Source organism: Cucumis melo, chromosome 11 (assembly GCF_025177605.1).
Source record: "Cucumis melo cultivar AY chromosome 11, USDA_Cmelo_AY_1.0, whole genome shotgun sequence".
Taxonomy (NCBI): Eukaryota; Viridiplantae; Streptophyta; class Magnoliopsida; order Cucurbitales; family Cucurbitaceae; genus Cucumis; species Cucumis melo.
In genome coordinates this window covers 18911746-18929578 of record NC_066867.1, presented here as the reverse complement: position 1 = coordinate 18929578, position 17833 = coordinate 18911746, and the positions used below count along the sequence as shown (strand labels likewise).

General features: G+C 32.5%; 1 protein-coding gene across 4 annotated transcripts; it reads right to left on the bottom strand.

Annotated features, from left to right (window-relative positions):
- Positions 1–433: 433 nt before the first annotated feature.
- Positions 434–8930, bottom strand: LOC103490538 (meiosis-specific protein ASY3). Of its 4 annotated transcripts, none has more exons than XM_017045034.2 (11): positions 8682–8929; positions 7975–8037; positions 5915–7429; positions 5646–5772; positions 4496–4618; positions 3938–4001; positions 3641–3790; positions 3506–3564; positions 2774–2908; positions 1230–1321; positions 434–700 (listed from the first exon to the last, which is right to left on the bottom strand). In XM_017045034.2, the coding sequence occupies exons 2-11, from the start codon at positions 7987–7989 to the stop codon at positions 644–646; spliced, it is 2337 nt and encodes a 778-aa protein (XP_016900523.2). In that variant the 5' UTR covers positions 7990–8037; positions 8682–8929; the 3' UTR covers positions 434–643. The 4 variants fall into 4 exon arrangements, with proteins under 4 accessions (XP_016900523.2, XP_008448304.2, XP_016900522.2 ...); XM_008450082.3 differs by having other exon boundaries at positions 7948–8037; positions 8682–8928; XM_017045033.2 differs by lacking the exon at positions 8682–8929 and adding an exon at positions 8151–8422 and having other exon boundaries at positions 7948–8037.
- Positions 8931–17833: the final 8903 nt, after the last annotated feature.

Genomic DNA, 17833 nt, shown 5'->3' with positions numbered 1-17833 from the left:
AGGCTAGAAAAGAAAGTGGGGTTTGTACATCTCCCTCTAATCTCTTTCTCACACATAAAAAGTCCCCTGAAAAACTATAATTAGGTAATTAGGTGTGATACATGTGTAGCTCCTAATGGGTTATTTGTTTCTTGAGAATCAAAGATAGTCAAAATGTACAAGCCTTAACTATAAATGTCTAGCATGCTTTAAATAACTATATTTTTCAGAAAATAATAATTATAAGGATGTACAAGAAACCAGCTGCAGCGACATAATCCAACTACTCATCCCATGAAAAACTTATATTCCCACAAAATAAACGGCCCCTTAATATTTTCCTTTCAATAGTTATAAAACTATGCATGAATTAGTGTAGTAAACAAGAATCAAAATAACTAGTTTCAGAATAATCTAGGCTGCACTGATGCGTGTAAAGAATTAAGAATGCAGATGATGTTAAACAAGGATTGTAAACAAAATACAATTTTAGAACATTTAAGAAATTAGGTTAAGAGTAGAGCTAGAACAAAGAAAACGTAAATAAAAAGCTAAATCGCTAGCTGAAAAAAGATGAGGAATAGTATAATATGGGAGAAATGGCTCTCTAGGCCATACACAAACTCACTAACTGTGCAAAGTAGAATAGGTCAGTTTAAACATACTATTTCAAGCACATTTCTATTACTTGTTTCAGCTGCAGTATCTTTCCTCTTCCCGACTGCAATAAAATTGAAGGTAATGAAGGTATATGAACTTCTCCGTCATGATTAAAACAAAAGTTTTATTCAACAAAGTACCATCATAATAAAACAAGACTTTGTCGAGAATATTTGAAACCAAAAAAGATGGGCAACAATTCTTAACTATACACATGAAGTATTATTATGATCACCCAACGTATCTATACACTCAACATGCAGAAAGTTATAAAAATCAAGTTAAATTTTTATGTATGATCTTTACACACTTAAAGTAGATCGATAGTATATTTGGATTTGAATTTCAATATCTTGAAACTATCAACCTTTTAAGATTTTCACAATGGCGGGGGCAAAACACCCTGAACCATATTAACCCAGTGAAATTGTTTCATTCAAAAGTATTTTCCTTAATCATAGTTTCAAATACGTTCTAAATAGCCAATTTTTCTAACATAATGTGAACAAGGGACGCATATGGCAATGATTTGCCACCCCAGCATGAAGCCAGAAATTTTCTTGAGGGCTAAATTGAAAATGAAAACATACCTTCTGGATAGCTTCAACTCTCTTTTGTGCATCCTTGAGTTGCAAGTCAACTTCTTCTTCCACTTGCATGAGATTATTACGATGTGATGCTTCTATGAATTTAAAACACTGTTAGAAATGTGCCCAGAACCTTCAAATTTATCTAATTTTATATATAATGATCCAAAGGAGGACAACTATTTTGTTTCCATCTGAAAAACAATGGTCCACATAATTTCCAATAGAATACTTTACTTCCACCACATTGAGCTTCCATTTAGTTATAATTTACCATGTTCCAATACATGTTATTGAATTAAATATGTCAAAGACCAAGAATAACTAATCCAATGAAAGTGCTGCACATTGCAGCCGCAAAAGGAAAGAACCTTCTGATAAGCTCTATTCTCGTAAACTATTATTCAGTTTTGTATTGCATATTTTATATTTCTCCATACATCCTCGTGGAATCCAATCGCAACATTTAAATTTTGAATTGATTCTATTGAAAATTTAAAGAATTCAAGACTACAATAAATTAATCTCAAATAATTCAAATACAATACCCTTTTCTAAATCAACGAAAATCCAACTACAGAATTTGTTGCCTTGTATTTTCTCACTCTAATTATCAATTACTAAATTTTAACCACCCCATCAACAAACTCAATTAAAAACTAATTAGCCGGTCCATGGTCCAACCTATCACAATCCTATAGTCCACCAAGATGGAGCAATGGAGCTTTGATGCTTTGATGCTTTCCTTCCCAAATAACTTCTATGTAATCCAAAAAACAAAATTCCAAAACGAATAATTCCTTGATGAAGACCGGAAATGGAAGTAATTGGAACTCCTTCAACTTCAATGTGACCATCCATATTTCGAATACTAGATTATCCATAATTCAAATACCAGATTTATCTAATACAATGAAATGGATATTACTTAAGACTTTTCCATGATCCTAACACATCCTGAGGTCAGGGGAATATAATTTAGTCCCCAGCCTTCAGCATTTCAATGTCAAAGAATGGACATCATAATCCAAAAGGAGAGGGAGAGCTCCCAGAGTGAAAAGAAAATAGAACTATCACTGTATGATTCCTCAGTGAGGAAGCGTGATTCCCCAACTTTAATCCTTCCAAAAGCAATTGTCCCTCCCGTCACCCACTAAGTAATCAACGACTTGAGAAAAGAAAGGGACCTTCTCAAAGATTTCCTTTGATCCCACTCATGATCCATTCAACAGGGCATGGTCTATAGTTGCTCATAATGACCTTATATCAAAACATGCGAGGAAACTGCTACAACTATTTAACTAACAAGGCCTCATTTCATCCTTAAGCTGCCTATGTTTAAGACCAAGATCCATTGGCATCATCACCACCTCCTACCTCACGAAATGAGAGTTTTTCCCTCACCTCTCTTTCAGGACCCCAAGAACCAAGAAAGTGTCAGAGCCCTAAATCATAGATAGTGAATAGAGGCAGAAACAAATAGGTTAAGCATATGCAATGCAGTTTCATGTAATTGCAAAAATCTAAAGCAACATAATAGATCATACTTTTCTTTTCCATAATTCCCTTGAACTCTATCTGTTGTGCTTCCAATTCTTGTAGTGCGTTCCTACAATCCTGGAGATGCTGATTCACCTCTTCCTTGAATTTTTTATTAATACGCTTCAATTGTTGTTGTTGTTCTGTGAACATATAGATAGAAAATGGTTGATCTACCAAAAAAATATAAAAATTACAAAATTTTTGATGCTCAAAGATGGAACCATGCAAAAGATAGCAAAATTACTCTACACAACAAGATGTAAAATTGATCTCTAAAAGATTTTTAAACATCATAATGCACAGCCACTAACTGTAGCAGAGTTTATAGAAAAATTTAGGTCAAACATGCCGAATATACAGATGTCTCATTTCAATTACCATCTTATACGTTTGGAGAGTTAGAGATAAACAGAATACTTGATAACATTAATTTGTGTAGCTGGTAAGTTCATTTATGAGCAAGAGGAGTTCATGATTTATAAATTTAGATTTTGAAGTCAACGCTCGAGTTTGAATATGTTTGAGTTGGTTATCCAAGCAAGGGGGAAACCAACAAATCTCATTAGTAATATTTAGTCCAAGTGATGAGCATTCGCCCCAATAAATGTCAAGTCCTGAACAAGATTCAGTTCAGAAAAAGCTTCGAAACACAGTTAAATAGAACTATTTCATAAATCTAATTCTACCAAGAAAGAGATTGACATATGAGTTAAAAACCCATAATATGATTTTGCTACCTTCAAATTTTTTTTCTAGATCTTTTCGTCTTGATTTACCAAAGCTCAACAGCTTTACCCTGAAATACAGTCACAAATCATTGAAAAAATTGTTATCTTGTAAAGAAAAACCAGAAATATGAACTGATGACTTACATGTCCATTTGAACTTGAGACTGTACATTCTGCAACTGCAAATGAATACTCTCGGCAACTGACAGTAGCACCTTCGAAGACTTTTCAATTGATATTGACAATATTTTACTTTTCAGCTTCTCAAGCTCTGAGAGAAACAGTTTTGCCACCCTAAATAGAAACAGAGGAGAATACATATAGGATTTCACTTGATACATTTCGTGTTCTGATTTTAGAACCCCCCCCCCCCCCAAAAAAAAAAAAGAAAAAAGAAAGAAAGAAGAAATAAAAAAAAGAAACTACCAGCGGTGAAATTACCTTGCAAGCCCATCCTCTTCATTTGGGACTACAATTTCATCAGGCCAACTACTTTCTCCAGGCCCTGCCCATTCAGACAGTTTAATTGATTGTTAGTTTTCTTTTGTGCGCTTGTGTCTACATTTCTAGACAAAGATCTTTAAGCATAAATATGCAAACACAATGCTGAAACAATTAAACATGATTGTGATAGAACATCAAGAATTTGTGTTCGTTTATAAATGATATAAACTTCAACGATTACAAGACAGAATTGATAATCTCAATTCTGGAATGAACTGGCAGAAAAAAAAATAAGAACTGAAGTATAATAAAACTACCAGGCCTTTCCTCTCTCTCAAGGAAGTTTTGCAGAAAACCCTCACCAAAATGATCTCCCCTCCTTTCCTCCCGCAACTTCCCTATTTCACTCATTTTTCTCTAACTGTGGTCCCAGTCCTTAGTGGTCACTCCCCCACTCACAAGTGTGCTAATCCTTCTTCTCTCTCCTACTATATTTAAATTCAATTGAAGGTCTAACAGATTGATAACCAAAAATCACGTATAGCAAGAACATACCCCTGAAATCAAATTCATGGTTTTCTACATTACGAGCCCTCTTTGTTGGATGAAACATAGACTTGAATTTCTTTATGTCACCGATTTCTGGAAATGGTGTATCTCTTTGACTTGAATCAGCATCTATAAATGAAAGTTTATATGAATGAAAAAAAATGGAGATAAAATGGAAAAAACAAGCATCATTTCCCGAATATACAAAGTCTTTGCACATAAAGAAGAATGATTGGTACACAAGCTGAACCTATTAACTAGACATAATGTTGTTTTAATATTATACGTTGATGTTCAGATAAGTTTGTATATATGGATCCTATCAAGGATGCAAGATATATGCACAGTGAACTACGAGAACTAAGACGTGGGGGCATACAAGCCAGGTCTCCAAAGAAGTTAATAAAAACAAAATATTTGTTACTTGAGCAAAAGCTTGCTGAATTAACTACACATACAAATCTCTCTTTTTCTTTTCCTCCCTCTTTTCAGTTAGAAACGGAGCTTTTCAATTACACGTGAATATCAGAAGAGTCGAAGGCTCTAAAGTTCATGCTTTCTTTCTGCCATGTGTGATCCTTGTATCTTTGAATGGTGGATTTTGTGATCCCTTAGGTTGAAGAAAGAATAGCTGCTGGTTTCAAAGTAGATGCCTAATCTGTCAAATTTTATTTGAACCTCTGATTTCAAAGAAAGTGTTAGATGCCTTAACCATAAAGTTATGCTAATGTTGCTTGTATTGTTCTTTTTTAGAATATTGTAAAATACCTAATTATCCTTTACATCAAATGGAGAAAATACACTTGGAGTTTCAAATCTCTCATTACTCCCATTTTGTCTTTCATTGCCTCAGAAGAACCAAACAATTTAAGTTCTTATATACAGCTCTGGAACTTGGAAACCTCACACTTACAGGTTTGTTACATCAACTTGCCAACGGAACCAAACACAACTTATGAAATTACCTGTATCTGTATGAGCAAAGCTAATTCCGATTTCAGAATAGGAAAATCCATGAAACCAAAGCATCAGTAAGTAATGTTTATCAAGCAGGATATAGTGTAGTGCAGATGAATTTCAATATAGAACCAAGTAACAATGACATTGAAAGTAAGCTGTATAGTAATTTCAAAGTATAACTAAGAAATAGAAAAACCTTCTGCAGAGCTTTCACAGCTGGCATCCTCAGATGATGAATCAGACAACCCATAATCTGCTACTCCTTCGGTTAAATCAACTGATGCTTTCTTGAGTGGAGATTGGCCAATCTCTTTATCATCTTTCTGAAGGCCAACAAGGAAAGAAAAAATATAGAGACATGACAATGAGGCTCAAAGATTAATGCTAACAAGAGACTTGCAAGGAGATGATAGTTGATAATAGACATAAACCAGTAACCAAGAATACTGAAAACTTTGGTTTTACATCTGATCTGTCACAATCATCTTCTGAAGCCCGCAGCTTCCTGAAGCTAGAAATATTTCTTGTAGAAAGTATTCCCTCTGCTGACCCAGGACTTGAAGATTCACAAACTACTTTATCTGCTTTTGGAGTTGAACTAGGTGAACTGCAGACAGGCGTTTTCATTCTAAATGTTGGACTTTCTGTATGACTCTGCAGGTCTACACCCTTATTCAGCAGTGCATTGTCAATGCCTCCTTGTTGACCATGACCTGGTGGGCTATGAATATTCTGTAGTGACACCGTTTTGTCCATCTGTGGCAATTGATTGAATCCCTTCCGTTTGTCTAATTCAACGATTACATGGTTAACCGGGGAGCTATGAAAACCCTGAATTTCTCTAAAAGAAGAGAGCTTTTCTTGAGGCATCAATTCTTCAATCCCAATCGGTTTAGGAAAAATTCCTATCTTCTCTTCCTTCCGTGGAAAGAAAATTTTTCGTGGCTGAAGTTTGGAACTCTTTTCACCACTCTTCTTTCTAGGACACTTTGATGAAGCTCTGTTGGTAGCAACATGAATTCCTTCAGACACTCCTTCAAAGACAAAAACATTTCCTTCTTGATGTTTCCCTTTCTTGCCCAAAGGGGTCTTAGATTTTCGGGACTGCACAAAAATGTGAGATCTTTTCCGTGCTATAGAACGAACTATTGGCCTCTTCAAAGTCTGGCCCGAATTTTCAGAATCAGTTTCAATTGTATCTGAATTATGTTTGACTCCGACAACTCTATCCTGCTTCTGCACAACGATTTCTTTGGTTATTAATTGATCGACATTTTGCTCATGGTTTTCACATTCAGAGCGTTGTTGATTAGGTACAGAAACAGTTCCAAGTATCTCCCATAGCTTCATTTTCAAAGTTTCAGTTCTATTTTCTGATTTATTTGGTTGATCCTCAATCACCATTTTATCTGACCGAACGTCTGCCATGGTTGTTGCAAATGCAAACTCATGCAACTTCTCATTGGTTGTATCCCTCACTCCTTCCATTTGACAGTTGGCCTCACCAAAGTTCTTCTCCTTGCTATTTCCAGACATGAACATTGAGCTTTGGTTTGCAACCGAAATAACAGAATATGTAGCTGGAGGCTCCTTTAGTCCATGACCCTTGTTCTGCCTCCCACAAGTCATCGGAGAATGGAACACTTGTTTTGCTCCACTTGGAGTCTCCATGTGGGGTGCATTTCGTCTAAGGGATTGAGTAGAAACCCATGGTGAACTCAATTTTTGAGGAGCTTCTGATGATTTTGATTTAACATCAGTACCCAAGGTTCTTGTGTCTTTCTCCTTGCAGCTCCCCTGCATGGATTTTTCTAAACAGGAAAAAACAACTTCTGCATTTGGCACCATGGATTTTTGTTCTTTTTTGCCTCTTGATCTCCCATTGGCTGGTGACTCTACCATAACACCAATTGAGATCTTCCTTGATTGGCTTGAAGGATGAAAATTGCTACCAAAACTCCGACAATCGCTTAGTTGATCCTGCAGTGTATGTATGACAGCATGAGGAGATGAGATTGCAATCAGTCCCAGTAATTAATCCTCATAAGTCTTAATGTCTTTACATTTATCGTTTTACACAATCCCTAAGTGAACTCAAAATTGATGAACTTAAAAGTTGCCAAAAACTAAAACCATAAGCAATGATGTTTAGGATCAAATAACTATTTGATCAACATTTACCACAAAAGTAATATGGATACCTACTGCTTTGCTTACAAGATTCCACAAGTAAAACCTAATATTTTCTGACGACAGAAATACTTGAGTTTGCTTTAATCAATGACCAAAAAACATCCGATGGGCAAAAAGAAAAGAAAAGAACTCTCTGAAATAAAAAGACAGCGCAATCTTAATTCTAGAATCGATACCCAGTAAACGTATAGAAAATAACAAGTCGGTAACATGAATGAGCGAAATTTTGTAATCTAAAAGGATTATGAAAATTGAGTCCGCAAAAGAATTGAATACAGAATACAACTAAGGATTTCACCGCTTACATCTCGTAAATTCGGCTGCCTACCAACCTTCGTTTCCGTCATTTATTTCTTCTGGGACAAAACCAAACAGACAATAATTGCTGACACAATCTGTAAAATATCAGCGAGAATGAATTTTAGACAAAAGAAATAAACATCAAATATAAGATATGAATGCCTCCATTAGGTTTTCAAGGAGTGATATATAGTTCGAGATTCACAACCTTCGAAGGTCGTAAAATTTATTCGATTTCCAAAAAAAAAAATAGCCACATCCATCAGTTCTAATTATCGGTTTCACAAGAGAAAATGGTGCCAATCTCGTTTACAAGCGGAATAAGGTGGAGGAAGATGGTGGAAACAGTGGTTATGTGGGGGGAACAGAACGGCTTACTATCAACATACACAAGAATTTTCCACCAAGAACGTTGCAGTTATGACCAACATCTTAAATCGAAATAGCTCTCAAGGACTTTACTAAAAACAAAAAATAAAAGCACTGCAAACCAACATGTACATTCGCGAATATATTAAGATCACTCTCCGTGGTGCATACAACATGGAGATTGTTAATTTTAAAATCAAGTAAAGTAAAATGATGAATGGAAATCTGAAGTAGTGCTTTGAACTTAACATCTTATAATGATAGGTCGATCATCGGAACTTCTAGCTTAAGAATCGAAATTAAAAAGACGTAATAAAATGGTGGTGGTCTGAAGTAAGAAGGGGACTCTGAAGAATAGCAAATTGCTTACAGCTTGATCGATGCTGATTAGTTGATTACTGGAAATCGTTGAGCTATGATGAGAAGAAATGAGGATGAAGAATCACCGCATTCGGTGGGAAGGGGCGGAGAGATTATAGTGATACGAAGAAAATGGTGAAGGGGCGGGAAAGGTGAGCAGGAGGAGGCGCGAGTTTGGATGATGGAATCTGGGTTTTCCAGTGGGCCCTCGAATCGTTTATATATGTTTGTGTAGTTCAAATAATGGACAGTAGTTGGAATAAATTGTAAAAGAGATGAGCCATCGAATTGCTACGTATTAAATATCATGCCCATTATATGGTTATAAATTTAAGTGTTATTTGCTTGTGATTTGTCATTTTCTTCCCCATCCAACTCCCATGCCATGCAACGTGTCTTGAAGACAAATTGGGGAAAGAAACTATAAAACAATTGATATGGTCATTAGCTTGTTGGAGTTGGATTGAGATTTCCAAGATTACTGGCAGTTTTTCTCCATTGATGCATATAATTTATTTGTAGCTTCAATCCAAAGAAAACGAAAGAAAGGGCATGGAGAGAGTTGAATTCACACTTTATCGTCATAAAAGTTCAATAGCGCTATTTATAAAACTGTACAAGGAGCAAAATGTAACCAATGTAACCAAGTATATTAATTATTAAAAGAAAAAGCAAAGTTTGTGATTCCCTCTCTCAATATATATATTCTCCTTTCTTCATCGATATATCTTTTCTTCTCTTCTTTTTCTTTTTAAATTTTTTCCACTATTTTTATAAAAGAATCTGAAATACAATTTCTCTTCAATCTATCAGAAGGATGAAGTAGAAACGAGAAAAATTCTGAGGAAACAATGTTCCTATGTTTGATCTGATTTTTTTTTTTTTAAGGTATGTTTCCTGTAAATTCATTTTTGTTGTAGATATTATATCACCTGATGGTGAAATTGTAGATATTATCGATTGTTCAATTCACTCTAGTATTTTAAGAATTTTTTACTTTCCAAAGTTAATGAAATATTAAATATAAGGATGAACTTAGGAAGGGTGTAGTTTAGCAAATGCTCCGAGGTGAAAAAACACAAGGAAAAGGTTTTAAAACTTGGGGCAAAGTTGCCCCAAGATCACCACAAGTTTTAAAAGTTGGGGCAAAGTTTCTTTGAGATCGGGGCAACTTTACCCCGAGTTTCAAAATCTAAATCCTTCTATTTTTCATCTCGGGACATCTTGAGGTAACTTTGTCTCGAGTTTCAAAATCTAAATCCTTTTTGTTTTCATTAGAGGGCATTCTCTTGACAACTTTACCCGAGTTTTAAAACATTTTCCTTCTGTTTTTTCATTTTAGTGCATCGCGAGCAAACATTGCATTACTTATTCCTTGGAAAAGCTAATAACATTTCCTTCCTGCAAAACCAAACAATAGTTAGGTTTTCCCCATTATTGATCAAATCTCAATTTTATTTTATTGTACCAAATATCTAATAGGCTTTGGTAGCATATTTAATAATATAAGAGAGTAAAGCCCCTTTGGTTTTTATGTGGGATTCACAACATACCCAACTATATATATAGTTTGACACGTGAAACTATTTCTATCATTTTTCTAAAAAAAATGAATAGTTGCAAATATAACAATTAGACAAAATATTAATATATATAACAATATTTTTTAAAATTTATAAATATAGCAAAGTTTGGAAAAACCTATCACTTATAAACCATGATACAAATATTGGTCTATCAGTGTGATTAGACCATAAAAGTCATGGATATATTTTGCTATATATTTTCACTTTTTCTAAAATGTTGTTATATATTTAACTATTATTTTTAAAATTGATACTCATTGTAATTACAATAATATAATATATATCGCTTTTTTTTTAATGATATGATTCAACAAAAATAAATTAAATTGAAGATTGAACTCAAATATTGCTTAATATAATATAAAGGGAAACCTAAAAGGAAAGGAGAAGGAAAATGTAAACATGAATTTGGAGTTTAATGCATGAGATAGTGGCTATATTGAATATTCTCCGATACTTCCACGGCGTTTGTAAATTGTAATATATAGGTTTCCTTAAGCTACAAAGCATGGAGTGGAGAATATAGTGGCACTGAGAAAAAAAAAAAAAAAAAAAAAAAAAGGTGGTCACATGCATGAATATAATAATAATAATAATTAAAAGTACTTGGGTTCAAAATTTAGTTGGGGGGGTGGTCGGAATCGGAAGGTCGGGCGGAGGATGGGTTCAGGCCTGACTGCTGCCCGAAACTCCCATTTCTGCTTCATTCTTGGGTTCGTACACCAATTGGTTTAGCCTCTCTATTAGTTTCCTTCCTCCAAAGTCGTACACCACATCTTCAATCTACTCCATTAATTATAACCCAAAAAATAATAGTTCCATTTTTGTTAAATTCATTCATAATTCAAAATTCTTTTTGCAAATAAAATTCCAAATTGCAGTATCAAATTATGGTGGAAAACAACTACAATTTGATAACTATTTACTTTCTAGGGTTTTAGCTTTTCAACATAATTAAACTTACAAAAATAAGTTCAATTAACAATTTGTTTGTTTTATTATTTACTTTGCCAAAATTTTTAACACTAAAAAACAATGTAGTTTTTGAATTAAGACTACATTTTGTTATTAGAATTACATTATTGTGTTTAATTTAGTATGGTAGAAGACCAACATAAATTTAAAGTAGAAACCTCAGTACAAAATCATATATTGCTAAAGAAGATATGAGGCTTTGTTGGATATGGATTTGGTTTCCGAAGAATTAACTTGTTTCCTAGCAACGAAGGTTCGTTTTAAAAATTAGGCTATTTTGAAAAAAATTAGAATATTTGATGACTACTCAAAATATATTTATTTTGACTTGTCTTTTAAACAATTTTTATCAATAGAGTTTAATTAAAAGCGAGTTTTTTGAAAAATATTTTTTAAGTATCAATCCAAACCAGCCCTTAGTTTGGGTTATAATGATATACATCGAAAGTGTAAACTATTTTAGTTTTAGAAGGAAATAGTAGAATAGAAGATAGTATTAAAAATATTGTAAGAATATATACCTCAGCATGGAGTGAATATAGGATTGTGTCATCAAGAAGAGAATAACTGACATTGATGATCTCAGCTCGTTCCTCATTAAGGATACGAATAGTCTCATAAAACATTGAGCGATCCTCCAACCCAGTCTTTAAAACAACCTCCACAGCAGAGCCCATCTCTTTAATTTTCAATTCAGGTACATTCCTATTCTGGCTTATCGACAATGCCGAGTATGACGAAGAGGATGCCGTCGAGGACGATGCAATTTTGGATCTTCTTAAATATCTCTCCTTCTTCTCCTCATCCTGTTTCAGCTTAATCTCTAATGATTTGATGTAATTTATTGCTGCCTCTATCTGGTCTGTAACTGTCCGTGGCAACTGATCCTACAAAAGGTTTAGTGAAGAAGGACCAATAGATAATGTAATAATATATGGAGAAAAGAAAAGAAAAGAAAAGAAAAGAAAAGAAAAGAAAAGAGAAAGAGAGAGAAAAAGAATAATATGAACAAACATTTGAGTGATGGGATGGGAGAAGGGAATTCAATTTGGAGTAGAGAGATTTCATTTTGTTTCTGCGATTTTTCTCAATGACCTTTCTTTCCATGATCATAATATTTAATGATAATATGATTAATTAAAGAATGAAATTTAAGAGAGAAAGAAATGGAAATGAAGGGGAAGATGAAGGGGGGGGGGGGGGGGGCAGCGTGACATTTAAAGAAAATATGGATCTGGGAATAATTGCCCTTTTGGTGAAACTAGTGAACACACACATCACGTGGTCGGCCATAATGGTTGAAAAATCACAATGACCCAACAGTGAAAATCTAGGCCGTTTTCTGGGCAGAAATTACTGGACACTTTCTTTCTTTCAATTCCACCTAGTCCCATTCATTATTTCGTTTTTCTTTTTGTGCTTTATTTCCTTTTTTATGTTTTGTATGTGTTTTTCAGGGTTGTTTTCAAAATATATTAAATATGTATTTACAAATAAAAATTAGAAACTTATGATGCAATTAGTTATGGAAGACTTATTTTTCAAAAAAAAAAAAAAACCAATATTATATGGGACCCAATGCTTAAGCATTAATTCGACTCACAGTACGTGCAATTTTCAAAAAGGGGTATATTGGGGTGGTCAAGTCAACGTTAAAACTATAGGTTGAGTATTTCAATCTTGTGTTTAATATTTCTTTCATTAATTGGATATTTATTAAAAGTTTAAATCTACATCTATTATGATATTATACCTAAAATTCAATTTTATATTTTATATCATTTATTTTTAAATAAAAATAAAATTATTTATAAAATATAGTAACAAAATCTTAAAGTCAATTAAAGAATGTGACTAATTTTATTATAATAATTTGTATATAAATATTTTTAATATTTTAGTATTTTTAAAAATGCTTAAAAGAATATGTTATTAAACTAAAATCAAAATTTCCACCTTTCAAATACAAAAGGGAGAGTATTTAGAAATTCAAATTTTAATTTCCCATGCAACCGGGCCACAAAATTAATTATTTTTTTAAATATTTCAGGTTTACTTCTCTGTCTTTCTTTTTCTTTTAGTGCAATTTTTAATTTTTTATCTCTCTTTCTTCATTTTCTCTTCTTTTTTATTTTCGCTATGATTTTTTTTCATCGTGTTTCTTTTTTTCCTACGTCTTATATTTGGGCAACGATTTATTTTTATTGTCTTTCTTATTTTTCTCTTTTTTTTTCGTAACAATTTCTTTTCGTCGTCTTTCTTCCTTTCTTCCTCTTTTTTTTATGTTGTTAAATTAAAGTAATCAAATCTAAAACATCTTGTAAAAAAAGTAAACGATCATGTACCAAAATTTTTTTTAAAAAAATCGTTTAGCCAAATCTAAATGATCATGTACCAAGAATTTTGAAAAAATAAACGATCATGTAATCAAATCTCGATCGTGTACCAAAAGAATTTTGAAAAAATTCATTTAGCCAAATTTAAACAATTGTGTACCAAATTTTTTTAAAAAAATCGTTGTGTAACCAAATCTAAACAATCGTTTAACCAAATTAAACGACAGAATTAAAAAAAACAAATTGTCTAGATTTGGCTATCCACATCTAAATAATCGTCCACCAACAATAGCTAAATCTAAACGATCGTGTACCAAAAATATTAGACACGCGGTTGACGGGGTATTTTTTGTACTTTTTTTTATTGTGGGCATGTAGACTTTTCTTTTTCGAAACTATCCTATACAATATAAATATTTTTTTGTTTTATTATATTTTTGAAAAGAACTCATTATTAATTTAATATATGACATAAAAATAAATTAAAATTTCAAAAACCGATCGTTATGTTCCCTAACCTTGAAGACATAATCAACTTTAAAATATGGATTATACCGGTAATTTAATTACAATATGAATACAACCAATACTATTTTTTCTTTACATATGGTTTGATGAATGATGAAAATATACATATAAGTGATAAATTACAAAAACCTACAGATTTTTTTGTTAATTCGATTGGAGGAGTGACATTTGAGATGGGTAATTTCTACCAAGATTTTATCAAACCCAACTATAGAACTAAATTAATCTTTTAAAAATAAATTATACTTTTTACTCTTTAAGTTTGGATGAATATGTACAATTAATCTTTGAGCTTTTAAAGTATACCATCTTAATTTTCAGATTTATAAGAATAGATTCATTTGATCAACGATCTTTTTAAATGTACGTTTATAGCCATTTTAAAACTAGGTTTGAAAGTTCTAGAATTGTTTGACTTTTAAAAATAGTTATACAATATTTAAAATTAAAAAGAAAATGTTTTTGAGAGGAAATAAAAATTATTATTCTATAAAACATTTTCGAATATAATAAAATAAATAAAAAAAATTTAAAAAACATAAAAAAAATTTAAAAAAAAAAAGTGAGAATAATTAATTGGATAAATTTAGGAGTAAAATAGTAGATCTAAGGCATGGGAGTTATTTTACTTGGGATGTGTGTTTTGCGAGAGCTAAAGGCGTTCCCATGCAAAATTCCACGTGCTTGATAAATTCCCAAAACGGCGCAATTGTTTGTTAGGACACGACCGGTTCGTTCATTGAAGTGGCCGTTATTTCTTTATTTTTGTTTATCTTAAACTTGAAAACGCCACATGTTTCAGATGTGGTTGTGATAATAATTATCTTTCCCCTTTCCATCATATTTGTTCACAACATTTTTCTTATTTTGTTGTAAATAATTACGAGTATGCCAATTTTGTTGACTTCAATTCCCAAACTGACAACCTTCTCGTTTTCATAGAGACGTAGACATGATGGACGCATTCTTCTTACATTTTATTTTGGAGATCTCATTGCAACAAAATTTCGTAAATTATACTCCTTCCTATTCTATATCATTTCTAGATTAAATACTCGTTCATTTAATTTTTTTCCTTTTTTCCTACATTATTTTAATCCATATCGTGTTCGTTTTGTTAGAAAATAATTCCATAAGCATCTATTGATTAAAAAAAATTTACCACAACCAATGGCAAGCTGGCAATCCCATTCCCCTACGTACTTTAATTTCTCAAGTTCCGTTGGACTTAGATGAGATTTATAATCCAATGATTGTTATTATTTAAGAAAAATCTGATATCTCTTGACTCGATATGCAGTTTGAGTTTTTGATTTTTTATAAACATCTTGAACATTAAAACCATATAAAAATACTAGAAATATTGTTCATAACACTGTTGTGAATATTGCACCAAGCAAAAATCAAAATGAACCACAATCATCTGGAAACCAGTTCCATGGCAATCGACAAAATTTTTCGGGCCATTAGGGAGGAAATAAATTCAGTGGATCATAAAATCATAAAATCTATCAATCATCAACTACAACACATTATGCATCTTAGCTACATTAATGCATAATAGTAAATACATGCAAACTCTTAATTTCACACGTTCGAGGTCCAATAGTAAAATCTCTTACCTCGATATTAGCTAAAATATTTGGTTGACAGTCAAAACCCAAATAAATCAATCCTAAACATAAAGAAAATTAAGTTAATAATTTTATCAACCATAATCATACTATTATATACTTAGGCTTCCAAACTTACCCAAAGCTGAGGTTGAAACAAAATCAACCTTGGTTGGGAAAAATTTCACAATTAGTTCCTTCCAAAAACCGCCAACAAAACCTTCAAGGAAAAATCCAACCTTAATAAAAATTCAATCTACTTAGGACCAAAAATAATATTTGACGGGCTCAAATGGCTCGGATGCCAAAGTGACTTAAATGGCTTGAAAGGGAAGTCCTTGGCTTGGCTAAACAAAAAAGAAAGGAAAAGGGTGGCTTGCGACAAGAAAACGAAGTTGGGATTCGACTTCTGAACAAGGATGGGTTGGCTCGAAAAGGGAGATGCCTCGATGATTAAGGGATGGAGAGAGATTGGTGTGGACGATTAAAAAATGGCTCGCAAACAGAGACAATCAACAGAGAGGAGGAGAAAGCTTCGTTGTTCGGCTCGGAGCGTGATGAAGATGGAAAAAGAACAGCTTGTGAACCAACGCCTCGAGAACAGGACGGCTAGACTTTGATAAACGATGAAGGAGATTGTAGCGATGAACGTCGAGTGAGAGGCTTCAACGCTCGAAGAACACTATTGGCGATGGCGAGCTAGGGTAAACGAGGAAAAAGATGAAGATCTGGGTTGCATGCTTCTCGAGACAAAGATGGGTTGTCAAGAATGTAAAGGAGGCAGGATGGACAATTGGTTAGATATAGTATGCATCCCAACCACTACATCACATGGTATTCCCTTTATGCAAACGATCCCAACCGTTCCATCTCCATCACATGGTATTTCGTTCATGTCTCCATTGTATAATGACAATGTATCATGTGACTTGAGTGACGATAGGAATGCATTCTAGGGCAGTCACAATGCATAGGAGACTTTCGACTCATGGTGTGAACTTAAATATGGTCAGTCACAAACACCTCTACTTCTTGAAACCTTACCTGTTTCATTTGTGAATGCACCACCATCATCAGATGGGTCATCGTATGATGACATCATCACGATCTTTCATGATTGTTTAAATGATGATGATATATAGTTGGTCAAATTTTTATTAGTGACACTTAAGGAGCAAGAGGTAGTCACGAGAGTAAAACAGTATTTTGACCTAGTTAAGATTATAAACAACCTGTGAAAAATTAACTTACTAATCATGATTATATTAGATGGTCACAAATACATCTATAGTGAGGTATGTGCAACTACAGGACTTTAGTGGAATGACCTGTTAGTTAACAAATGTTAATTACCTCGGTCTAAATATGACATTTTCTCATCGTTTAAAAAGAACTACACAATTGTGTGGATATAATCTAACGATCACTTACATAGTCAACACAATCGTTTAGTATGTCAACACGCGTATGCTGCCGAGTATGGAAAGAAAAAAAATTGCCATTAATTTAGGTGATTTAGATTTTCATGGTCTTTTTTGGTATTTCACCCTTTGTTTTTTGCTTCTACATAAAGTGTTAATTTCTTTGGGATGTAAATATTTTACCTAATTATTCTATTTTAAAAAATCTTTTAATTAAATTAATAATTAATTAAATCATATTTAATTAATATTTCATTTAAATTATATTTAAATGAAAATATGTCACATAACCTATAGTTTTAATTTAGTTAATTTAATCAAATCAAATTTAATTAAATAGAATTAAGTTAAATTATTAATTAATGAAAAATGATAAAAAAAAATGGCATATTTGACAAAATAATTACAAAATATAACAAAATTTCATATTATATCAATGATAGACATTGATATGGTAATCATATTGATAGATAGTAATAGAAGTCTATCAGTGCTTATCTTTGATAAAATCCAAAATTTTGTATATATTGTAAATATTTTAGTTTATTTTACTGTATTTAAAAATGTCACTTAATTAATTCTATAATTAATTAATCACTAAATTAAATATCTTATATTTAGTTTAATCCAAATATAAACCATATTCATATATAAATTTCTCTCATAGTCTATAGTTTTAATATATATAGTATACACATACATT